General features: G+C 37.9%; 1 protein-coding gene and 1 pseudogene across 1 annotated transcript in view; one reads left to right on the top strand and one right to left on the bottom strand.

Annotated features, from left to right (window-relative positions):
• THOC1 (THO complex subunit 1) overlaps positions 1-26,811 on the bottom strand; it is a 74,970-nt gene that overhangs the window by 29,272 nt on the left and 18,887 nt on the right. The window contains exons 8-11 of the mRNA XM_053571402.1: positions 18,515-18,597; positions 15,689-15,762; positions 11,143-11,251; positions 9,900-10,031 (exon numbers count right to left, since the gene is read on the bottom strand). Coding sequence (XP_053427377.1) covers positions 9,900-10,031; positions 11,143-11,251; positions 15,689-15,762; positions 18,515-18,597 — 398 coding nt within the window. The remainder of the gene's footprint in view (positions 1-9,899; positions 10,032-11,142; positions 11,252-15,688; positions 15,763-18,514; positions 18,598-26,811) is intronic.
• Positions 16,159-16,570, top strand: LOC128572094 (ORM1-like protein 2; annotated as a pseudogene).

Raw genomic sequence — 26,811 nt, 5'->3', positions numbered from 1 at the left:
CCTCCTTTATGAACTAGTATGTAGTCAAATTTTGTGAATGTTCCACTGAGACACAAAAAGAATATATTGCCTCTACTTGTCTTGTACAGGTTTCCACATTTATTACATCAAGCTCATTATTGATTAAAATCTTCTATATACTTACTAATCCTTAGTTTGCCTGACCCATAAGTCTTTAATTGAAGCATTTAAAAATATCCCACTATAACTGCAGATATGCAAACTTCTCATAATTTTTTAAGTTTTTGCTTAGCATATATTGGGGACATACTACTAAGTAGATGATATAAGTTCATGAAGTTTATAACTTATTGGAAGTTTGTTCATTTATTATGTAGCGTGTTTTATCCTAGTTATTCCTTTTGCCTTTTATTTTATTTGGTATCTCCTTAGCTTTCTTTTTAAATTGTTTAAAGGCTCCACTGAGTACTTAATATAATCCTGGATAAGGTGTTAAAAATATCTCTGGACAATTAAGAAATCAAGCCCAAACTTCAAAAGTTTTTAATGAACTGATCTGGGAAAAAAACATAGGTTCCATAGTGATTATGTTCACAATTCAGAGCCATAATTAAACTTCTAATTTTCACAATTGGATTAAGTGTTACTAAATTAGGGTTTAGAGAACTAAACTGTGAAATAGCTTTCTATTTGGAATAAGTACTTTCTATATATCTTACTCAACTCAATTATACAACATTTGGTTTCTAAAAAAAAAAGGAATACATAAAACAATTATATAAAAGCAAGTCAACTACAAATTTAAAAAGTATTTCTATTTTCCAATAATTCTATTTTCTTTTTTGTTAGGGATAGGGTCTCAATGTGTCATTCAGGCTGGGGTACAGTGGTGCCATTACACTTCACTGCAACTCTGAACTTCTTCCTCCAGAGTAGGTAGGACCACAGGTGTGTTCCACCATGCCCAGCTAATGTTTTGTTTTGAGCCAGGTTGCTCAGGCTGGTCTAGAACTCCAGAGCTCAAAAAGTTCTCTCAGCCTTCCAAAGTGCTGGAATTACAAGCATAAGCCACTGTGCCTGGCCATTTTGCAATAATTCTTTAAATACTTTCTTTCAAAAAAAGTTCTCAAGAAAACGAAAAACCTATTTTAGCTGGGTTTCAGTCTCCTTACTGAATTACAAAGATAAAGACGTGTGTGCTGAAGCCAGGAAGTGCCAGGTCTCAACCCTTTTCTTTAGCAGAAAGGTAACTGAAAGATAACAATCACAAATTAAAAGATTTTAAGAAACTCTCTGTACTAATACAGTTATTCAGGCAATTGTGTCACTGTGTGAACATCAGAGTCTATTTCCACAGACCTAGATGTACAGCCTACAGCTCCCAGGCTACACACCGGCATAGCACATTACAATACTCTGGGCAATTGTAAAACAACGGTAAGTATTTGTGTATCTAAACATAGAAAAGGTACAGTAAAAAATACAATATTATAATCATAAGAGAACATCATTGTATAAGGGGGTCTGTCATTGAAAAGTTATGTGGTACATCATTTTTAATAAGAGGACTATAATACCTCAGTAAAAAATAAATACCAAAAATTTAAATTTGACCCCTTTTTCCTTAATACCCCTAATTAATGTGAAATATATGTGAAATATAAACTCTTTGTTTAATGTGCAGTTTTAAGGTTTTAGGTTTAAAAGATGCCTTTATGCCTCTTCTCTGATTTAACCAGAGTAAAAAACTGTAGTCAATGTAAGACTTCTTTTCTGCTTACAAAATACTAAATTAAATGGAACTACTTTAAGTTATGAGATAAATGTGTTGTTAATTAATACACAGAATTACTGAAATATAAATATGGGTGAACAACTAAATCAATATTCCTTTTTTTTTCTTTTGAGACAAGAGTTTTACTTTGTCGCCCTCAGTAGAGTGCCATGGTGTCACAGCTCACAGAAACCTCAAACTCTTAGGCTCATGCATTTCTCTTGTCTCAGCCTCCCAAGTAGCCTCCCAAAACATTAAAACTCAGCCTCCCAAAACATTAAAACTCAGACACAGAAAAAATATAAGTACCTACCCTCTGTATGATTCATAAGTATTTTTAACCTAAGTATCTTTGATCATATATAAACATGTTTGTTCTTTATAATATTTAAATTAAGACAATGAAATAAATTAGTTAATGTAACTCTGCTCTACGAGGGCAAGATAGTGTAACTCTGTCTCCAAAAAAAAAAAGTTACCAATTACTTAACGTTTAACAGAGAAGGGAGCCTGATAATTCAGAGAGAAACAAAAAAATTTTTGACCCTGGGTAAGTAGTCTTTTCTGGAAGGTAATAAAATGTGTTTTGCCCTCTATATTCTGTCGAGTAGTTACCAGAATATGGTACTACTATATTCAGAGTCAGTAGTTACTGCCCTCATCAGAGAACATTTTCTTTTCAAAAGTCTGTAAACATTTATAAGCAATGACTTCATTATGTCCACATACTATTGTAAAAATGGTGAGAGATTTCCTTTCTATAGGACTGGACACTCTTAACAGTCCTTCTGCTGTAGCTATTACTAATTTCTATTGCTTTGGCTAACAAGGTTGGGCCACTTATTAGTCTATCTTCACTTTCAATCTTCTTACACCAAATGACCAGTCATGTCTGTGAAGCCTTTCAGACTGTCCTCCAGATTTAGGCTCCAAATTCAGAGGCTACTTTGGCAGGGTGACGTCAGCATACTGATTGTCTTCAGTCTCTCTGAGATGGCTGCTACTTGGTAGGATCAAAAACTTTCTTACCTTGCTTTCATAACCAGGGCTTACTGCAGAGTTAATTCTAAAAATAGGAATCATGAGTATACTCTAAATTTTCTAATATGCTCAACAATAGTTACAGAGGTATTCTTTTGTTAGGGCCACAGAGTACAAAGTATCCAAAGAAAGAGGGTAACTTGACTCATGCCTTCTGCCCTGAGGACCATTTCAAGTCAATTTGATTTATATTAAAAAATTTCAATCATATGGCTCGGCGTCCATAGCACAGTGGTTACAGTGCTAGGCACATACACCAAGGGTGAAAGAGTTTTATTTTATTTACCTTTTCAGGATGGGTAGAAAGCATGCCAAGACTGATAAAATTGCCAGTGAAACACTTGAAATAACGAAGTCTGTGAAGCCCTAATGATTCAATGCCTTTACTGGCCACAGAACTAGGATTCAGCAAACATCAAAATGGAATTCCGAAAAAGAAACTAAGCCTAGAGTTTGTACATAATTCAACTAAAATGTCTGAAAAGATTGCCTACATCTTGTATGACAGAGATGCAGAGTAATCAGCAGCTGTGGTCCTTTCCCTCATGAAGTATGTAGTATTAACAGTAGGCTAAAAAGGTTTCTGTTACTTCCCCAGTGGCCACACAAAGCACAACATCAATGTACTATAAATGTATAAATGACACCGCATTCGATTTTTTACAAAGCAAGAATCTAATGACAGCTGTGAGAAGCCCTACCAGTTGGCAGCTGACTCAGATGAATGGTGTCAAGACTTAAAGCCTGATAACTGATTTACATCTTTAAATCAAGATTCATCAATGGAAAACAATCACTCTAATCTTAGTGAGGACTGCTAATATGGTTTTAAGTAAGTAAAAGGTCATCTACCTTGGATTTATAAGAAAATATCAGCCTCACTCATTTAACAGATTTTTACTGTTTAATTATTTTCTTTTTCTCCCTGGGCACATGGACCAATGATCTACTTTCTATTTAACTTTCAGACCATGGTAACAACCTGCAGGGAACTTCATAGTAGAATCCTACCTGGAGGGCTGGCTCTATCTCTGAGAACTCAAAAGATAAAAAAACACATTTCTTTAACCATGTTTAAAACTCATAGTACTTAAATGTTTTTTCATGTTGGTTTTACTTTTATGCTGTATAGTATTGAGGGAGGAATCCCCAGTGCCTTTACTAGGTATGGTAAGTTGGACAATTAGAGGTGAAATTCTCTCTTAAAATTTCTCAGTATGACGTTGAACTATCCTTAAAGGTACTTCTCTACCCATTAAAAAAATAAAACAGAAGTTCAGGTGCAGTGGCTCATGCCTGTAATCCTAGCACGTTGGGAGGCTGAGGTGGGAAGAATGCTTGAGGCCAGGAGTTCAAGACCAGCCTAAGCAAGCACAAGACCCTATCTCTACAAAAAGTAGGAAATTTAGCCCGGCATGGTGGTGTGTGGCTACAGTCCCAGCTAGTTGGGAGGCTGAGGCAGGAGGATCACTCAAGCTCAAAAGTTTGAGATGGCAGTAAACTATGATTACATCACTGCATTCTAGCCTGGGCAACAGAGCAAGACTCTGAAAAAATAAAAATAAAAAAGTGCAAATGCACACAAAGATGGTGCCAAAAAAGTATACATTTTTTTTTATTTTTTATTTTTATAGAGACAGAGTTTCACTTTATGGCCCTAGGTAGAGTGCCATGGCATCACATAGCTCACAGCAACCTCCAACTCTTGGGCTTAAGTGATTCTCTTGCCTCAGCCTCCCGAGTAGCTGAGACTACAGGCGCCCGCCACAACACCCGGCTATTTTTTTTGTTGTTGCAGTTCGGCCGGGGCCGGGTTTGAACCCACCACCCTCGGTATATGGGGCCGGCACCAAGTATACATTTTTTAAGAAAGGGAAAAACTGTTAATACTCAAGGTATACTTACGACATTTGCTACTTTGTATATTGCATCTTGTATCTCTTGTAATTGCAGAAGTCAAACGTGACTCGAGTATTACAATTTTAATAGTATTTTCCTTTTTAAAAATGCATGTACATTTTTTTTTGGCATCCTCTGTGTGTACACACACACACATTTCAGTAGTACGTATAGCAAATGATATCCCTGGGTTATGTGCTACGCCATGAAGGGAACTATATTCTATACAGCACCAAAAAGTGGCCCTTGAATATTATAATGTCCCTTTGTTTCCAGGGAAAACTTTTTTTTTTTTTTTTTGTAGAGACAGAGTCTCACTGTACCGCCCTCGGGTAGAGTGCCATGACGTCACACAGCTCACAGCAACCTCTAACTCTTGGGCTTACATGATTCTCTTGCCTCAGCCTCCTGAGCAGCTGGGACTAGGGGCGCCCGCCACAACGCCCGGGTATTTTTTTGTTGCAGTTTGGCCGGGGCTGGGTTTGAACCCGCCACCCTCGGCATATGGGGCTGGCGCCCTACTCACTGAGCCACAGGCGCCAGGGAAAACTTTTAAGCAAGAAGGTACAATAACTTACAAAGACACCTATTTTATTTGTGGAATTCATGCCTACATGTAGTTACCCCAAGACTGGCCTGTCTCTAACCTTGTCATGCATCATCTCCTAACTCTCCCTAAGGAAAAGTCCAAATCTCTCAGTAAAACACAGTGCTTCCAGGTAGGAATAATGCCACTACCTGGAGTCCCAGGCTCTCCTACAGTGATGAAAGATCTAACCATGTAGATCACTTCTTAAACCTGCCTCCAGTGAAATGATAGGCTATAGAATTATGCTCCAAATAATCATAGCTTTAGATTTCACTTTAGCTACTTCTTACTGGCAAGAAATAAGGCACCTATATCCCTCAAAAAAAAACAAAAAAAGTTTTTCCATGATTTATCAAATCTACATCAAAAGAAAGTTCAAAGTAACATTAGACTATAAATTGGCATGTATCTAGGTGGGATGGCTTTTTGGGGGGAACCCTGGGATTGAAATACCATGTAAGGTATTTTAAGGTATAGAGATACTGGAAGGCTTCTTTCTCAGGGGAGCAGTAAAGCTTATAAAAAAAAAATGCTACATAATTTTGACGCTATTATGTAAAACACCACAAATATTTTCACTTGGATATTATGTAGTAAACACTGGAAATACATCAGAAACATATGAAGAATGTACAAAAAGGGCTCAAAATTTATGATAAAGTTGTTGCTTAAGAGACAAAAAGGGAAGTAAAAATGCAAAACTACATGCCTTATACTCTCTTTGGTACAATCTCTGTGCTTTTTCTGTTTCACACTCTAAGTTTTAAACTTCTCAAAGCTGCTTTTACCTTCCTCATGGCATTAACTGATGGAATTCCAGTGCTTAACCCTGAAAGTCTATGCTCTCCTAACTGCTGAAAGTAGGTTCACAAGGTGCAGAAGAAGAAACACCATCAGAAAGCCAAGTCTGATAAAGTAAATGGAGAATAACACAAAGCATCAATCTCACACTCCAATATGGAGATTTCTCTGAAAATGTCTCATCCTGATGTTTTCTATTAAAAATGTCCTTAGAAATGTTATTTGTACAAAAAGAAATATTTTAAGACATTCAGAAAACTGAAATGTCCCAAGAAATGTGACCCATAACACAACTCTGTACTGATAGTTTAATTTTATAAACTATTTATCTTGATAATATTAATAAAGTTGATACCTCAGCTTTCTGAAAGGTATATGTCTTTGGAAAGGTTGTTTGTTAAGCAAAGAGAACAACTCTGGCATTGTCTTTCCCTCTTCCACAAAGAGTTCATATATTTGTTGCATTTGAATTAACAAATATAGCTGGAATTTTAAAAATCCAAATTGATAATGTCTAATTAGGTAAATTAAATCAATTTATATATTTATTATTACTAATGTATTCAGAATAATTTCTTCCTTTCTTTGTGTTCCTTTTCCCCTCCCTCCTGCTATCTTTGGGATTTTTTATTATTATTATTTTCTTTGAAACAGAGTCTCATCTCAAGCTGTCACCCTTGGTAGAGTGCTGTGGCGTCATAGCTCACAGCAAACTCAAACTCTTGGGCTTAAGCGATTCTCTTGCCTCAGCCTCCCAAGTAGCTGGGAGTATAGGCACCGCCACAATGTTGTAGTTGTCGTTGTTTGGCAGGCTGGGGCTGGATTCGAACCCGACAGCTCCAGTGTATGTGGCTGGCGCCCTAGCCACTTGAGCTATAGGTGCTGAGCCTATCTTTGGGATTTATTAAAAAATAGCTTGGGCGGCGCCTGTGGCTCAAGGAGTAGGGCGCCGGTCCCATATGCCGGAGGTGCCGGTTTCAAACCCAGCCCCGGCCAAAAATCACAAAAAAAAAAAAAAAATAGCTTAGGTTCCTCCCTGCCTCCCTTTTTCATCTCTTTGCTGTTTGAGAGCAAGAGGTTGGTTTTCTTTTGGTAGTTACTCTTTTAATTTATATAAAAACTTTAAAGTTACTCAGCATTCCTTTCTTACCCCTGAACAATATATGAAGTTAATTCACTTTTTTTTTGAGACAGTCTCACTTGGTCACTCTCAGTAGAGTGCTGTAGTGGCTTAGCTCACAGCAACCTAACAACTCTTGGATTCAAGCCAATCCCAGCTACTTTTTAGAGACAGGGTCTCACTCTTGCTCAGACTGGTTTCAAACTTGTGAGCTCAGGCAAGCCACCTGCCTCAGCCTTCCAGGTGCTGGGATTATAAGTGTGAGCCATGGCGCCCGGCTAGGAAGTTAAGTCATTAAACATCTCTGCCTTTCCCTCCCATAATTGCTGTCATCTAGTTAAGTCCCACATTAATAAAAATTTGTTCAATTAAAAAAAATTTTTAAATTGCTTGTTAGGACTTTTTCACTTTTATCGTTAACAGTAAATTTACTAACCATATTCTTCAATTTTTGTGCTCACCACTCCTTTCTGTATCCCACTCCTTTCTTATGAGTTCAATTTCCTTCTTCCTGAAGAATATCCTTTAGTAGTTTTTTTCAAAGTGAGGGTCTTAGAGTGATAAGTTTTCACAGTCTTTGAATAAAAATGTCTTTCAGCCTTGAGTACATTTAGCAGGGCATGAAATTCTAGATTGAAAGGTCTTTTTTTTTTTTTCTTAGCACTTTAATATTTCTCCACTGTCTTCTGATATTGATGTTTGATATCTGTTAGAAATCTGCTAATAGTCAAATAGTTGTTCCTTCCCAGTATATTTATTATTTTTATCCAATAATATTTTGTTATTATTTGTATCCCCAGAGTTGCAGCATGATGTACTGAAGTATGGATTTATCTTTCTTCTGCATGGTGGTTGTAGCACACTTTTAAACTGAAGATTTGGAACTTCTTTCAATTCTCTGCAATAGTTTCTCTATCATTCCCCCCATTTTGTTCGTGGGAAATCCTGTTAGACAGATGTTGGATATGCTTGCTCTATGCTCCAGGGCTCTTAATTGCTCCTTCACTTAAAAAAAAAAGACAACTGTCTCTTCATGCTGCATTCTGGGTGAAGTTCTCATCACTGTCTTCACTTCATTAGTTCTCTTTCATCTATGTCCAATCTATAGCTAATTCTGTGTGCTATGCTTTGGTTTCAGATTATGATTTTTCATTTCCAAGACTCCCAGTTAGTTGTCATAATCAGTAGTCCTATTTTCTTTTTGACTGCTTCTGTTTCATGATTTTTTGCTCTTGTTCAATGGATGCTCTCTCATCAATTATCTTTTTGAGTATACAAAACATAATAAAGTGTTGGCCATGCTGTGTATCTCATCTGGAAAAAATGTATGTATATCCCAATAGTTGGTTTTGCTGGTGATCTTTCTATTAGATTTTCTTTATGGATTTTAGAAATTTTAATTTACCAAAGAGTTTTAAATGGGAGCCTTTTTTTTTTTTTTTTTTTTGTAGAGACAGAGTCTCACTTTATGGCCCTCGGTAGAGTGCCGTGGCCTCACACAGCTCACAGCAACCTCCAACTCCTGGGCTTACGCGATTCTCTTGCCTCAGCCTCCCGAGTAGCTGGGACTACAGGCACCCGCCACAACGCCCGGCTATTTTTTTGTTGTTGCAGTTTTGGCCAGGGCCGGGTTTGAACCCGCCACCCTCGGCATATGAGGCCGGCGCCCTACTCACTGAGCCACAGGCGCCGCCCCTAAATGGGAGCCTTTTCTTTGGGGATATTTGTGTTCTTCCCCTTCTTCACCTGTCTGTGCACACCCTTCCCTGTCTACCACTTTTGCATTTGTTCTGCTAGCAACACTGGGCCCAAATCTGGAAAAAATCTTATGATGACTTTATGGAGCAGCTGTTTTGTGAGCATACTGGTTTATCACATACCTAGTCACTGAGCAAGCAAATGGATGCAAGGCTGTGTCTTTGTTATCCCTAGGCTCACAACTTCCTTTAAAACCATAGCCCTTGGCAGAAGATTGGCAATATGTATATTTTTAATTTTAGTTTCTTTTCAAAAGTGGGTAATGTTCCACCCCAGTCCCTGACTTCAAGCAGTGAATCTGGCTCTGGCCCCTTGTCCCACACGAAGCACATTTGGTCTCTGTTACTTGTGGCCAAACTCCTGGGTGCCACTTGCTTTGGATAGAGACCAGCAGGCCAAGGCTTCAGTTTTGCCCACTTCTTGGCATTTCTGGTCCATGAAGATATTTATCTTGTTTCTGGAAGCCCAGCTTTCTCTTTTGGTTTTCTCTTTTTATATTTTATCTGCTGTTGCTATGTTTTTGGAGCAAAGGGAGTGAGTTGAGACATAGACTCAATGTGGCATCTGGACTAGAAAATTTACACAATCCTGTAACCATTCTATTTGAACAAAATTTACTTCTTAAAAACACATAAACAAAATTAACAGGGAACTTTTACAAAATATTATTTTCATAAATACAAATTAAATCCTAACTTGAAGTTTTAAAACTTCAGAGTAATGAAACTGCATTTGTTTCAAAATACACCTACAAAACAGACTTAATGTAGAACAACCTCTTTCACCTCTGAAATCAAATTAGTTCTACTTGTGCAATGAAGAAATGAGACTCTAGCTTTAACCAAAAGTAAAGTAAAAAACATTTCTATTCAACTTTCCTGAAAATGGCAATCAGCTAAGTAGAAATAAAATAAAGTCATTTCTTACTATGCTTAGAGAAAAAGAAAGATGTCTACCTTTTCACTTGTTAAAAATTTTGCAAAATATACATGCTCTCCTCCTGTTTTCAGTTCTTCCATCTTTTTTCTTGAGGCCTGAGTATCGTCTAATTTATAACTTTTAAAAACAGCCAAAACTTCCTCAGAATACTGCAAAATAAAAATATTAGTTTTATTTGACAATGTTGCTCAAAAATTAATTAGCATTCTATATCAAAATATCTAGAATTTACTCCCAGTAAATCAAATACATACATTAAACAAGGAAAATTATGATGGCAAAATGGGAAGTAAAATCTATTTTTGTATGAAATTTCATGGTATTGTAAAAGTAGGAATAAATTTTCCATTCCTAAACAAATACGACTGTAAGAGGTAGAGAAAGAAATGCTTTGAGAACATAAAGAAATTTACCAGGGAATCAACAGTTTAACCAGCTGTGAAAATTTTCAAGCATTTCTTAAAGACTGTGACCAAATAAAACAATGTTGCCAAACTCTGGCCAACTGGAAGATAATTTCAGCTGATTTCACACTTAACAGTTAATGTGAATTCGGATGGTATCCCCCACCCACAAAAAACTGCATATAAAATAGACTATTAAAAATAGCACAGAATATGCACCCATGTTACTTTAAGAGCTACCAATTTATCTTGGATTTTGACCACATCAGGAAAGAACAGAAAAATAAAGAGAATGAATTCTTCTAAGATAGCAGTTAGAGCACTTTTTCTGTAAAGGACCAGATAATAGATATTTTAGGCTTTGTGTCCCACAGAGTCTCAGTTGCAACTACTCAGGTATGACATAATAGCACAAAAACAGCCATAGCTAAATGAACGGTAATGTTTGTATTTTAGTAAATAATAAAGCAATAGGTTGGATTTGCTCAAGGTTGTAGTCTGAGGATCCCTATTTTAACAGGATAACTGAAATAATTTTGTGCAAAGACAGAATGTATTCTGCAAAAATTATCAATTTAAATTGGCAACACTGATATATTAAAAAATATTACTATATAAAAAAACTCAAGGCTGTAATCATTAACTTTTAAATCTCCATGTCACTTTTAAGCTACTACACAAAATCAGTGGTTTACTTATTCACTTATAATTTAGCTTCCATATATCATGAAATAAATGTAAAAATGTTAAAAGGAAGAATTATACAGTGTAAAGCATGATGGACATGAGTTAAAACTTAGCTATGCTATTAGTTATAAAACACTGGGCTTTTGATAGAGTGTGATTGCTAACTCACCTTAAGAAAAGTTTTCCACGAAATCTTCTCATAGCACTGCACAGGGTTCCTAAAGTAATCCTGAAGTGACCAGAATTTTCGATATAGGTTGTAATCAATTGGAATGGAGCTAGTAAAATAAATGTTGTATTAAATATAATGTTATATTTTTATATAATATATACATTATTTAAATTCTTTTTCAAATATCTAAATGTTCTTAACTTTTCTTGAGTCACAAACCCTTTCAGAAACTGATAAAAGTTACGGTATCTTTCCTCAGAAAAGTATACAATCATAAATACTGACATAAATTTCTATAAACAATTTTAGGAAACTCAGACTCCAATACATCCTCCTCATCTATTCTGATGGAGCTCCCGAGTTTTGACACATTGTTATTCAGAATTAAACACTGTTATTTTCAAACATCTCTTCCTGCAAATGCTGGTGTGTGGAAACAAGGGAATGCTTACACACCATTGATGGAGTTGCAAATTAAAACAGCCTCTTTGTTAAGAAGAATGGAGAATTTCCAAAGGGCTAAAGATAGGCCTTCCATTTGATCCTGCAATCTTATTACTAGATATCTACCCAGAAGGAAAAAAAAAATCATTTTACCATAACGACATTTGCACTATAATGTTTATCACAGCTCAATTTACAATTGCCAAGATGTGGAAACAACTCAAGCGCCCATCTACACACAAATGGATAGATAAAAGTATGGTGTATGTATAGACCATGGAATATATTCAGCTATAAAGAGAGCGGGAGACTTTATATCTTTTGTATTTATCTGGATGGATTTGGAGAACATTCTCCTAAGTAAAGTATCACAAGAATGGAAAAGCAAGTATCCAATGTACTCCATACTAATATGAAGCCAGCAGATGAACAACTACATGCCCACACAAGAGAAAAACACAATTAAATTCAAGGGGTGGTGGAGAGGGCTTGGTGTGCTCTCACCTAATGGGTACAATACAGGGGTATACAGCACATCTCCTGGGTGAAGGGCTCAACTACAACTTGGGACTTTACCTAACAAACACAAACAATGTAATCTAATCATCTGTACCTTTATAGTAATCTGAAAAAAAAAAAAGCCTTTTCCTTGATAGTTATGCTACCCTCCAGTAGATGCTTTCTTTTCCTTCATGGTAAAATAAAACTTCTTCAAAGTTGTCTGTAACCCATCACCATTTAATGACCTTCTATTCATTCTTTAACCCACTGAAATTTGCCTTCCTCCTTCACTATTCCACAGAAACTTTTGGATTTTCCATTTATCCACACAAGGCAAATGTAACTTTATTGTTTTTGCAAATAACAAATTAGAAGCAAAACTTACTACTTAAATTAGAACATCTTTGAACTATTTTAACTAGAATACTATTTAAAACTTGATATATTTTTTTAAATGTTGAATTATTTTATAGATCCTTACACATTGGATTTTTTTTTAAATGCAAAAGTTTTTACTGATGTATTTGAGTCTGAAATTGACTTCAGATTGTGGGTACATTTATTCTGCTTTGTAAATTACAGTGCCTAAGACTGCTGCTCACAAAGTAATTCCCCATTTTCTTCCTCCATTCCAAAACAGCGATTTTAACAAAGGCAAATAAATGCTGGGTCTTGTTTAAGTGATTTTCCTACAGCTGGGACTAGTTTACATCTATAATCAGTAAGGCTATTCCTCTCTCGGCTGAATTGTCTATACAGGCTTCACAGAGTTTAAGTAGACAAAACTGCATTGGGCAGAGTGTCTTGAGGAGGACACTATTTACACTACAGGTGACCTCTGTCTTAGAACCTACTTGCCCTTATGTTGCTCGGGCAAGAATCTAAAAAAAATGGACGTGAAAAAAATTAAGTCTCTAGAAAAATAACTATGGCTATATAATAATAGTTACTGGACAATGAACAGACGATGTGCTAAGTGCTTTACATTTACCAGTACCAATAACATAAACAACTATGGTAATAACAACTTTTTTTTGAGACAGAGCCTCAAGCTGTCTCCCTGGGTAGAGTGCTGTGGCATCACAGCTCACAGCAACCTCCAACTCCTGGGCTTAAGCGATTCTTCTGCCTCAGCCTCCCAAGTAGCTGGACTATAGGCACCTGCCACAACGCCCGGCTACTTTTTGGTTGCAGCCGTCATTGTTGTTTGGCAGGCCCGGGCTGGATTCAAACCCGCCAGCTCAGGTGTATGTGGCTGGTGCCGAGCCGTAATAACAACTATTAAGTGCCTTACTATTTGACCCTTTCTCATCATCACTTTATTTAATCCTCTCAACAACTATAGAGGGAAGGTAGCATCACTACATTTGCAAGATGTTGACACTGAGATGTAGGAAGGTTAAGTAATATGCTCAAGGTCACAGGACTAGGAAGTATGGGGTTAAACCTTCTAATGCTTCTTCTAATGTGTGTTTGAATTTGAAGTCTGGATGTTAAGAATACATTTCACTATTTAGTCATAGCAATCCTCTCTTTATCTGACAGTAATAATGGAAATTCTTTCAATCACAAATGATGATTATAACTGTCATCACTTCAGACACATGGAATCCTGCTGGTGACAGAAATTTTTCTGTAATAATTTCCTTTTTCTCTTCTTCATTGCTTCTAACCAGCACTAGAAAGAAATTATGGCAGGTCTCGGTTTCCTTCAACATCATCTCTTTTGTTGACAAGAAAAAAATCAATTGCTGGCTGGGGCCACCATCTATGTGGGGTTTGTATGTCTGTATGGGTTTTCTCTGGGTACCCCAGTTCCCTCCCATAAGATGCGCACATTAGATTAACTGCTCATCTAAATGTCTAAATGGTCCCAGAATGAGTAAGGGTGGGAGTATTTGTGAAACAACTGGGTAAATAATTGTGTTTATTAATCTTATATTTTTTTTTGGGGGGGGGAGACAGGGTCTCACTCTGTCACCTAGTCTAGAATGCAGTGACATGAAGACAGCTCATTGTACCCCGGAATTCCTGGGCTCAAATGATCCACACCTCAGCCTCCTGAGTAGCTAGGACTTCAGATATATGCCACAACATCTGGTTAATTCTTTGAATTTTTTGTAAAGACAGGGTTTTGCTATAATTCCCAGGCTGGTCTAGACTCCTGGCCTCAAGTGATCTCTTGCCTTGGGCTCCCAAAGCACTGGGATAACAGTCATGAACTACTACACCCAGCCACGCTTTTATTAATCTTTTTAAAATATATGTCTAACTTACATTTATTTCAATGGTTAATGTTGTAAGTATTTTAGTTTTTATTTAGAAGTTTGGTGATGTTTTTGTGATCAGAAATAAGCCATAGGAACTTAACTCCTGATTCTATCAATTACCAGTGGTTCTCAATCTTCCTAATGCTGCAATCCTTCAACACCGTCATGACCCACAGTTTGAACTGCTGACTCAGACTATGGCAAAACTGGTTTTGTCCGATGTCGTTTCATTTAAAGTTAGTTTCTAAGAGCCTATAGACAATGTTATGTGAGGACTTACTGTATTTTGACAGAAAGCACAAGGCTATAGAGGATAAGAAACAACATTAAGGGTAAGGAGGGGCTGGGCTTGGTCACTCATGCCCACAATCCCAACACTTTGGAAGGCCAAAGTGGGAGGACTGCTTGAGACCAAGAGTTCTAGACCAGCCTGGGCAACACAGCAAGAGGATGTCTTTACAAAAAATTAAAAAATCGGCAGAGTGTGGTGTCACATGATATTCCAAAGGCTGAGGTAGGAGGATACTTGAACTCAGGAGATCAAAGTTACAGTGAGATATGATTGTGCCAGTGTACTCTAGCCTGGGAGACAGCAAGACCCTGTCTCCAGGAAAAAAAAAGAGAGAGAGAGAGAGAACAAGCAAGGAAAGAAGGAGGAAAAGAAGGGAGGGTTAGGAAGATTTTTTTGGGGGGGTTGCCCCTGGTAGAATGCTGTGGCATCATAGCTCACAGCAGCCTTAGATTCTTGGGCTCTAGGAATTCTCTTGCCTTAGCCTCCCAAGTAGCTGGGACTATAAGTGCCCACCATAAAGCCTGTTTTTTTTTTTTTTGAGACAGGGTCTTGTTCTAGCTCTAGCTGGTCTTAAACTTGTGAGCTTAGGTGATCCACCCCACCATGACCTTCCAGAGTGCTAGGATTACAGATATGAGTCACTGCACCAGCCTGCAAAGGAGGTTTCTTATCCCTTCTACTTCATTAAAAGTCAGCCCAGTACACACACACACACACACACACACACACACACACACAGGGTCCACAAATTTAAGGGAAGGGATGAGGAGGAACTTCTAAGGTCGCCTGTGGTTAGCTTTTCAAATGCTGGGAATATGCATAAGGTAGGCTGTGTAAACAATGAACCATCTGCATGTAATTTAGAAACCAGCAGGTATAGCCCATGCGTGATTTTAGGATTTATTCTTTTAAGTAATACACGTGCAAGTTACAAACACAAGAAATCTGTATGCGTAGTTTCCTTCCTCCTTGTTTATATCCTCATACCAGAGAGGATACTTGGTGAATCATTAAGGGATAAGCTCTGAAAACTCACCAAGTTGTTGGAGCTTCATCATCTCCCATTTCCCCTTCTTCTACATCCATTCCTTCTTCTCTATCCTCAGTGTGCTAAATTGAAAAAAAAGTGTAGCTTATCATGAAGCAATCATCAGGCAGAAGATAAATGCTGGAATAATAGACCATTCACACAATCCTAGACAACCATTGCTAGAGAAGTCTAGTCACTATCTATTTTCTGGACCTCTAGTTAATCTTTATAGTAACTGGAATTCGACATGACCAGGTTCCAGGAACTCAAGAGCCCTATGACAATGACATAATACAGTCATGAAGACAACAGAAAGTTTTAAACCAGTATTTCTCAAAACATGGGCAGTAGATTCTCTCTGGGAATAAAGGGTCTGTTGGAAATACATACAATAACAAAGAGAATTCAGGAGGAGCTACTGCCTGGAGACCACAGATGGAAGCTAGAGCCATGCCACCAGCCAGACAGTAGGATGAATGTGGGGGGCACACAGTGAAGTAAACCCCAACACTCAAGTGACAAATAGCTGGGGCATCTCGCTGGCCGACATCATCTTGGCGTATGTGGTTCTACTCAGCATTCCTGTTGTCTGGACCCTGACCAACATCGTCCTACATATGGTGAAAGGGACACCTTTTGAGACCCCTGACCAAGGAAAGGCTCAGCTACTGACACACTGGGAGAAGATGGACTCAGGGCTCCGATTTGTCTCTTCCCGCGAGTCCCTCAGCATCGCTCCTATTGTGCTCTCCCTCCTGGCCGGTTTCTACCCCAGGTAGGCTGCTGCTCACTTCCTCATCAACACAGCCTCACTGCTCAGTGTACTGCTGCCCAAGCTGCCCAGTTCCACAGGGTGGGGTCTGTGTCTTTGGTGTCAACAAATACTGAGGGATGGGGCTGGGACAGTTCCACAAGCACAGGAAAGTACTGAACAGGGGCTATAATACCCTTCCCTTCTTTTCCATACTTTCTTCTGTATCTTGATAGCCTGAGAACTATACAACCTTTCTCAAATTTCTAGGATGAAAAGAGATTGGAAAATGGGGCTCTTGGCCCAGTTCTGCTAGGGGCAAGTTTTTTCCAATTATTAAAGGCAAATGAGGTAAGGGCCAAATTATTCTCCTCTATAGCAGGAAGCTATGTTGGGGCAGCTAGTTTGGTGAACACATTTTCCCCTCCCTATCTTCTTCCCTTACTGCTCTGTTTTGCTATGTACTTTCCTTATAATAAAGATATAATTTTTTTTTTTTTTTGCAGTTTTTGGCCAGGGCTGGGTTTGAACCCGCCATCTCAGGCATATGGGGCCGGCGCCCTACTCCGTTGAGCCACAGGTGCCGCCCAATAAAGATATAATTTTTTCTAAGAAAAGAGAATTCAATAGTAAAATGGACAAATGACATGATCAGGCAAGTCGCAGAAGAGAAATATATTCCAATCAACATATATTAAGTCCCTCAAATTCAATAATAATCGAAACAATGTAAATTAAAACAAAGAAGACCTATTTTTAAGGAATAAATATGTGCATCAATTAAGCAAAGTTTTTTTTTTTTTTTTTTAAGAGATGGAGTCTTATTTTATCGCCCTCAGTAGAGTGCCGTGGTGTCACAGTTCATAGCAAGTTCCAACTCCCGGGCTTATGCGATTCTCTTGCCTCAGCCTCCCAAGAGTAGCTGGGACTACAGGTGCCCACCACAACGCCCAACTATTTTTTTGTTGCAGTTTGGCTGGGGCCGGGTTCGAACCTGCCACCCTTTGTACATGGGGCTGGCACCCTACCCACTGAGCTACAGGCGCCACTCAATTAAGCAAAGATTTTAAAATATTATAATTCCCAGTGTGGTGTGAGGCTATGGGAAAATGGGCAGGCATTCTCCATGTGCTACTTGTGGCAGTGTAAATAGGTACAATATTTTTAAGAAGTTACTCGGCAATAGTTATCAAAATTTGAGATATGTATATATTTTCACCTAGCAATTTTACTTATCAGAATTTGTCCTAAGGAGACACTTGCATAATTTAGCAATGATATATAATACTATTCACTGCATCACTGTTAATCGTTTTTCACTATTACAAACTATCCAAATGTCCACTGACAGAAATATGTATCCACTTGAAGAGTTATCATAAGCCACGAAAAAACTGAGACAAATGTCAATGTACTGATGCAGAAATACATCAGTTAAAAGAAAAAAGTGAATTTCAGAACAGTATCATTATATGACCTAATTTTTGGAAAAAACAACATATGTTTGTATATATACACAAAAAGTATGCTTAGAGAATGTTATGACTAGTTACAGAAATGTTTACATATAGAAGTAATATGTATTCTGTGTAAAAAAATCTAAACGATATTTAAAACAAAGTATAGCTACTCTATAATCTACCTTATGATTAATACTAATAAAATATAAAGTACAGATATCTTACTGTACAAAAAGTACAGTTACTTCATATATCACCACTATTTCCCTTGGATTATGGGGCAGCTATATTTTCTATTCTAAACATTGTTTGAATGTTTTATACAGAATACATATTATAGTCGAAACTCTGTAAACTGTCCACCCAAGGGACTATAACAAACTGGTCAATATAAGTCAGTAGACTTACTGTTCTGAGAGACACGTGTCCACTCTGAAAGTGAGGTGGACTTAAGAAGGTAGTCAATGTAGGGAGGTGACCAACTATGCAGGTTCTACTGTACTTCTATAAACTGGAAATAAAGGTTTTCACATGGTTGATGACTTAGAGGCCCATTCATATGGGTTATCTCAATAATAAGCTCATAATGTGTTCTGTGGGAAGATTTCACATCAGTCTCACCTTTTGACCCAGTGTGCTTTCCTGCTCATTGGTATTGAAAACAGTGACATTTTCCAGATTAAACTGACTCTGCAAGTTAAGACCTATGGAAAAAAACAAAGATTTTCAAAGCAAATCCACTGACATCTAAACTTTTGTATGAATATAACTTTGTGTCATGACCAAAATAAATAAAATGCTAAATTTATAATTAAATAAAAGATGAGTCAGAATTAACACCATAATTGATTTTCAAATCCTTTCAAAAATTCACTTCCTAGTACAAGAGTACCATATTTTATTGTACTTTATAGACTTTTTTTTTTTTTTTTTTTGAGAAAGAGTCTTACTACATTGTCCTCTGTAGAGTACCATAGTGTCCTAGCTCACAACAACCTCAAATTCTTGGGCTTAAGTGATTCTCTTACCTCAGCCTCCCAAGTAGCTGGGACTACAGGCACCTGCCACACGCCTGGCTATTTTTTGGGTTATAGTTGTCATTGTTGTTTAGTGGGCCTGGGCCGGGCTCAAACCTGCCAGCCTCAATGTATGTGGCCAGCATTCTACTCATTAAGCTATGGGCACCGAGCCACATGGTATGTTTTTTAAAAATTGGAAATTTGTGGCAACCCCATGTCAAGCACACCATTTTTCCCAAAGCCATGTCTCAATTTGTATTTCTGTCACAATTTGGTAATTTTTGCAATATCTCAAGCTCTTCCATTATTAGTATTATATCTATTATGATAACCAGTGATCTTTGATACTACTATTGTAATTGTCTTGGGATGCCACATACCATGCCCCTATAAAACAGCAAACATAATTGATAAATGAAGTATGTGTTCTGTTTATTCCACCAACCAGCTGTTTTGTTTCTCTCTCTTCTAAGGCTTCCGTATTCCCTATAACAACACTGAAATTAGGCCAATTACTAATCTCACAATGTCCTCTAAGAGTTCAAGTGAAAGGAAGAGTCACGAGTCTCTCACTTTTAAATTGAAAGCTAGAAATAATTAAGTTTAGTGAGGAAGGTAAATTAAAAGCCCACACAGACAAAAAGACAGGCCTCCTATGCCAAACAGCCAAGCTCTAATTGCAAAAAAAATGTTTGTGAAGTAAATTAAAAGAGCTAATGATAAGAAAGCACAACAGCCTTATTGTTAATACAAAGAAGATTTAAGTGGTCTGGATAGGAGACCAAACCAGCTACAATATTTCCTAATGCCAAAGGCTAACCCAGAGTAAGGCCATAATTCTCTTCAATTCTATAAACATTGAGAGAAATGAGAAAGCTGTAGGAGAGAAATTAGAAGTTAGAAGAGGTTGGTTCATGAGGTTTAAAGGAAAAAACCCATCTCTACAACACAAAAATGTGAGGTGAATTAGTAAAGTGTTGATGTAGATGGTACAGCAAGTTATCCAGAAGATGTAGCCAAGATCATTGATAACGGTGGGCACATTCAACAGCTCTCCAGTGTGGTGAAACAGCCTTCTACTGAAAGATGCCGTCTAGGATTTTCATAGTTAGAGAGTAGTCAGGGCTTGGCTTCAAAGAATAGGATGATTTTCTTCTTAGGGGCTAATTCAGCAGGTGACTAAGTCGAAACCAATGCTCATAAACCATTCTGAAAATCCTAGAGCCTTAAGAATTATGCCAAGTCCACTCTGCTTGTGTTCTAGAAATGAAAAAACAATGGTTGGATGATAGCACATCTGTTTATAGCATGGTTTACTAAATATTTTAAGTCCAATGTTGAGACCTCAAAAAAGATTTCTTTCAATATATTACTGCTTATTGACAGTGTACCTGGTCACTAAAAGCGCTAATGAAAACGTACAAGGACATTAATCATGCCAATTAATACAACATCCATTTTGTAGCCCATGGATCAGAGTAATTTCAAAATGGACAGTCTACTCATACCAGGAAAACCCCTTCAGCTACCAATGGCTAAAACATGAAAAACTTGAGCAACACAGTAAACAATGACACTAAAGGATTGTAACTCAGGGAATAAAATATCCATATTTATCTGGAAATAGATGAATGAATTAATAAGTAAATGAGAGAGAAGAGACAACTCTTCCTTACAGAAGAATCCAATTAATAAATGTAGAAGGAATGTGAACAAGAGAAAAATCACCATCAGGACACCCTTACTGATCACTGCAGACAATCCACTGATGGATGAATGCTAAAATTAGTAGGCAAAGGTTTAAGGGGAATGAAAATATTCGTATAGCCTCAAGGTATCTCTCCAACCAAATATTTGTTAATGAAATATGGGAGACACCACCCTATCCAAGTGATCAAGGACAACATCATCAGTAATGAGACATTTCAACGTCATGGTGACACAATGCCCTGAGAAGGGCACGCCACCTCTGTGGTCTTCTTCCCCAAACTCCATCACCTTAATCATGGGGAAAAACCCAAGAAAACCAAAACAAACAACAACGAAAAATGAGACAAACCTAAACTGAAGGACATTCTACAATATACCTACCCAGCACTATTCAAAAGTATTAAGTCATGAAAAACAGATAAAGACTGAGGACTTGTCACTGACTGGGGAGACTCAGGGCAATGTGACAACTAAACACAATGTGAGATCCTAGAACAGAAAAAAGAAAGCAGTGGTAAAACTGGCAAAATTCAAAAGGTATCTATAGGTGACAGTGAATGCTGTACCAATGCTGATTTCTCACTTTCGATAGCTAATCCACAGTTATACAAGATCCTTCCCTTTTTTTGAGACAGAGTCTTACTTTGTTGTCCTCAGTGGAGTGCCATGTGTCACAGTTCACAGCAACCTTAAACTCTTGGGCTTAAGTGATTCTCTTGCCTCAGCCTCCCTAGTAGCTAGGACTACAGGCACCTGCCAAAACCAGCTGTTTTTTTAGAGTTGAGGTCTTGCTCTGGCTTAGGCTGGTCTCAAACTCATGAGCTCAGGCAATCCACCCACCTTGGCCTCCCAGAGTGCTAGGATTATAGGTGTGAGCCTCCATGCCTAGCCTACAAGATCTTAATATTAGGTGAAGTGTATTCAGGTACTCTTTTTTTTTTTTTTTTTGGATGCAGTCTCGCTCTTTTTTTTTTTTTTTTTTTTGGCCGGGGCTGGGTTTGAACCCGCCACCTTCGGCATATGGGACCGGTGCTCTACCCCTTTGAGCCACAGGCGCCGCCCTCAGGTACTCTTTATACCAGCAATTTTCAACCAGTGTGCCATGGCTGATGTGCTGTGAGAGGATCTCAAGTGTGCTGCAAAAGTTCTTAAACATAAAATTATTTTCAAAAGAAATTCAAAGCACAGTAAACATATTCTTTTTTTTACTCTTTTTTTTGATCAGCATAATTTAAGTGTGCCATGAGACCAAAAAAGTTGAAAAACACTGCTTTGCATTATCTTTGGAAATTCTTCCTTAAGTCTAAAATTATTTCAAAGCAAAAAGTTAAAAATAAAATGCTAGATCAAGACATTAAGCTAGTGAATGATCCTGGCTGACCATTCGACATTAATTAAAATACCACCATTCTCTATTATTCATTACAGCATATGCTATAATTCTCATTTAGAGTTAAAAAATTCAGTCTTACTAAGAGTTTTAGTTCTTACAATTAGATCTATGATCCATCTTGAGTTTTTTTGTTTGTTTATTTTATGGAGTTTTTTTGTCGTTGTTGTTTTGAGATACGATCTTACCATGTTGCCCAGGCTGAAGTGCAGCAGCTAGTTTCAGGCACAATCCTAGTTCACCAGAGCCTCAAACTTCCAGCCTCAAGTGACCTGCCTCAGTCTCCTGAGTAGCTATATTCAATGGGGAAACTAATACATATTAAATGGCTTTTTGAAGGTCTTTGCACCCTAGTAGATGAAAAGAATCTACTAAATGTTAAGAGAAAAAAAGGGAAAAATTATTGTAAGAAAATATCCCAAAATACTAACCTAGTTTGTGTTATGATGGTGGGATTATGGAAAGTTTCTTTCTCAGGCGGTGCCTGTGGCTCAGTTAGTAGGGTGCCAGCCCCATATACCCAGTGTGGCGGGCGCCTATAGTCCCAGCTAATCAGGAGACTGAGGCAAGAGAACTGCCTGAGCCCAAGAGCTGGAGGTTGCTGTGCGCTGTGATGCCACAGCACTCTACTGAGGGTGACAAAACTAAAACTGTCTCTAAAAAGAAAAAAAAAAACAAACAAAAAACAAAACTTCCTTTCTCTTTGTTTTCCATATTTTCTGAAATAAGGCTGTATTCCTTTTATTTATTTATTTTTTGAGATAAGAGTCTGGCTCACTGTAGCACCAAACTCTTGGGCTCAAGTGATCCTCCTGCTTCAGCCATTCCATCAGCGAGGACTGTAGGTACATGCCACCACTCCCAGCTAACTTTTCTATTTGCAGAAATGGGGTCTCACTCTTGCTCAGGATAGTCTCAAACTTCTGTCCTCAAGCAATCCTCCTGTCTCAGCCTCTTAGACTGCTAGGATTACAGGCAGGTCTGTATTAATTACATATTTAAATGGTGACAGGTGCCCAGCACTGTTATAGGCACAGAGAATACAGACGTGAATAATGAAAACACACTGAAAAGACCCCAGATACTGTCAAATGCTAAAGAGATTTGAAATCACGTGGTAATAATGGGTTTAGATTAGGTACTCAAAGAACCTCCTTGAGGATGTGAAATTTAAACCGATTGAGCAACAGCAAAAGTCAGTAATATGACAATAATGAACAAAAGATTTACAGAAAGAGAGAAGAGTTAGCACCAAAGCTCTTAAAGGGGGGTGGCACGATCTCGATATTTTGAAGGTATAAATAAAGATGAGATGATAATTCAGTGGGGGAAAGAAGAGTCTTTTAACAAATGGTGCTTGGACAACTGATTATCTACATGCCAAAAAATAAAACTGAATCCCTACCTCATATAAAAAACATAACTCAAGGGTGGTGCCTGTGGCTCAGTGAGTAGGGCGCCGACCCCATATACTAAGGGTGGAGGGTTTGAACCTGGCCCTGGCCAAACTGCAACAAAAAATAGCCGGGTGCTGTGGTGGGTGGTGGGCACCTGTAGTCCGAGCTACTGGGGAGGCTGAGGCAAGAGAATAGCCTAAGCCCAGGAGTTGGAGGTTGCTGTGAGCTGTGTGATGCCACGGCACTCTACCGAGAGCAATAAAATGAGACTGTCTCTACAAAAAAAATAGTAATAATAGTAACTCAAAATGCTGGTGCCGTGGTGCATATCTGTAGTCTAAGATACTCAGGAGACTGAGGCATGTCACTTGAGGCCAGAAATTTGAGGCTACAGTGAACCAGGACTGTGCCTGAAACTAGCTGCTGCACTTCAGCCTGGGCAACATGGTAAGAACCCATCTCAAAACAACAACAAAAACTCCATACAATAAACTAACAAAAAAATCTCAAGATGGATCATAGACCTAATTGTAAGAACTAAAACTCTTAGGAGAAAACACAGGAGTAAATCTGGGTTAAGTAACCAGATTTTTAAGACAAGACACCAAAAGCACAAGCAACAACAACAACAAAATAGATAAATTTAAAACTTTTGTGCTACAAATTATACCCTCAAGAAAATGGAAAGACAACCCAAGAAAGGAAGAAAATATTTGTAAATTACATATCTAATAAGGGTCCACTATCCAGAATATAAAAAGTACACGTATAAACTCAACAATTAAATGGCCACCTAATTCTAAAAGTGGGCAAACGGTGTGAATAGACATTTTTTTCTAAGAAAGATATACAAATGGGCAATAAGCACAAGAAAACATGCTCAACATCATTGGTCATTAGGGAAATAAAAATCAAAACCACGGGGCGGTGCCTGTGGCTCAGTCAGTAGGGCGCCAGCCCCATATACCGAGGATGGTGAGTTCAAACCCGGCCCCGGCCAAACTGCAACCAAAAAATAGCCGGGCGTTGTGGCGGGTGCCTGTAGTCCCAGCTACTCGGGAGGCTGAGGGCAGGAGAATCGCTTAGGCCCAGGAGTTGGAGGTTGCTGTGTGAGGCCACGGCACTCTACTGAGGGCCACAAAGTGAGACTCTGTCTCTACAAAAAAAAAAAAATCAAAACCACAATGAGATATCAGTTTACACCCAGTAAGATGACTAAAATAAAACAGATAATAACATCCATTAGCAAGGATATGGTGAAACTGAAATCCACATACATTACTTACAGGATTACAAAATGGTACAGCCTCTTTGAAAAACAGTTGGACAATTCCTCAAAAATTTGAACAGAGAGTTACTATGTGACTCCAAAATTATACTCTTAAATATATACTGAAGAGAAATCAAAACTTAAGAGTTACTATATGACTGAGCAATTCTACTCTAAGTATAAACCCAAGAGAAATGAAAACAAATGTCCACACAAAAACTTACATCAATTGTTCATAGCAGCATTATTCATAATGGTCAAAAAGTGGAAATAACCCAATGTCCATCAGCTGATGAACAGATAAACAAAATGTGGTATATTCTCATAGTGGAATATTATTCGGCCATACAAAAGAATGAAATACTGAAACAGGTTACAATATAAATGAACCTTGAAGACATTATGCTAAGTTAAAAAACCACATGTTGAATTTTTCCATTTATATTCAATGCCCAGATTAAGACCTAAAAGTAGACTAGTGGCTGTTTAGGAGTCAGGGGAGATGGTAAGGACTGGCATAAGTGGGGAATGGCCGTAAGTGGGCCTGGGCTTTCTTTTAGAGGAAAAATTGTTCTAAAATTACACTGTGGTGATGACTATTCAACCCTGTGAATTAATAATAAACAGTACACTTCAAATTGGTGAGTTGTGTGATATACAAATTCACATTTCAATAAAGTTATTTAAAAAATTTATTTAAAAAAAGTTAGATTTGGGCAGGGCACAGTGGCTCACTCCTATTTTTTTTTTTTCTTTTTTTTTATTGTTGGGGATTCATTGAGGGTACAATAAGCCAGTTACACTGATTGCAATTGTTAGGTAAAGTCCCTCTTGCAATCATGTCTTGCCCCCATAAAGTGTGACACACACTAAGGCCCCACCCTCCTCCCTCCATCCCTCTTTCTGCTTCCCCCCCCCCATAAACTTAATTGTCATTAATTGTCCTCATATCAAGATTGAGTACATAGGATTCATGCTTCTCCATTCTTGTGATGCTTTACTAAGAATAATGTCTTCCACTTCCATCCAGGTTAATACGAAGGATGTAAAGTCTCCATTTTTTTTAATAGCTGAATAGTATTCCATGGTATACATATACCACAGCTTGTTAATCCATTCCTGGGTTGGTGGGCATTTAGGCTGTTTCCACATTTTGGCAATGGTAAATTGAGCTGCCATAAACAGTCTAGTACAAGTGTCCTTATGATAAAAGGATTTTTTTCCTTCTGGGTAGATGCCCAGTAATGGGATTGCAGGATCGAATGGGAGGTCTAGGTTGAGTGCTTTGAGGTTTCTCCATACTTCCTTCCAGAAAGGTTGTACTAGTTTGCAGTCCCACCAGCAGTGTAAAAGTGTTCCCTTCTCTCCACATCCACGCCAGCATCTGCAGTTTTGAGATTTTGAGATGTGGGCCATTCTCACTGGGGTTAGATGATATCTCAGGGTTGTTTTGATTTGCATTTCTCTAATATATAGAGATGATGAACATTTTTTCATATGTTTGTTAGCCATTCGTCTGTCATCTTTAGAGAAAGTTCTATTCATGTCTCTTGCCCATTGATATAAGGGATTGTTGACTTTTTTCATGTGGATTAATTTGAGTTCTCTATAGATCCTGGTTATCAAGCTTTTGTCTGATTGAAAATATGCAAATATCCTTTCCCATTGTGTAGGTTGTCTCTTTGCTTTGGTTATTGTGTCCTTAGCTGTACAGAAGCTTTTCAGTTTAATGAAGTCCCATTTGTTTATTTTTGATGTTGTTGCAATTGCCATGGCAGTCTTCTTCATGAAGTCTTCCCCCAGGCCAATATCTTCCAGTGTTTTTCCTATGCTTTCTTTGAGGATTTTTATTGTTTCATGCCTTAAATTTAAGTCCTTTATCCATCTTGAATCAATTTTTGTGAGTGGGGAAAGGTGTGGGTCCAGTTTCAGTCTTTTACATGTAGTTCTCCCAACACCATTTATTGAATAGGGAGTCTTTCCCCCAAGGTAAGTTCTTGTTTGGTTTATCAAAGATTAGGTGGTTGTAAGATGTTAGTTTCATTTCTTGGTGTTCAATTCGATTCCAAGTGTCTATGTCTCTGTTTTTGTGCCAGTACCATGCTGTCTTGAGCACTATGGCTTTGTAGTAC

This window comes from Nycticebus coucang, chromosome 19 (assembly GCF_027406575.1).
Source record: "Nycticebus coucang isolate mNycCou1 chromosome 19, mNycCou1.pri, whole genome shotgun sequence".
Taxonomy (NCBI): domain Eukaryota; kingdom Metazoa; phylum Chordata; class Mammalia; order Primates; family Lorisidae; genus Nycticebus; species Nycticebus coucang.
Note: the sequence above shows the minus strand (reverse complement) of the source record. Positions and strands in the feature narration are given on the sequence as shown.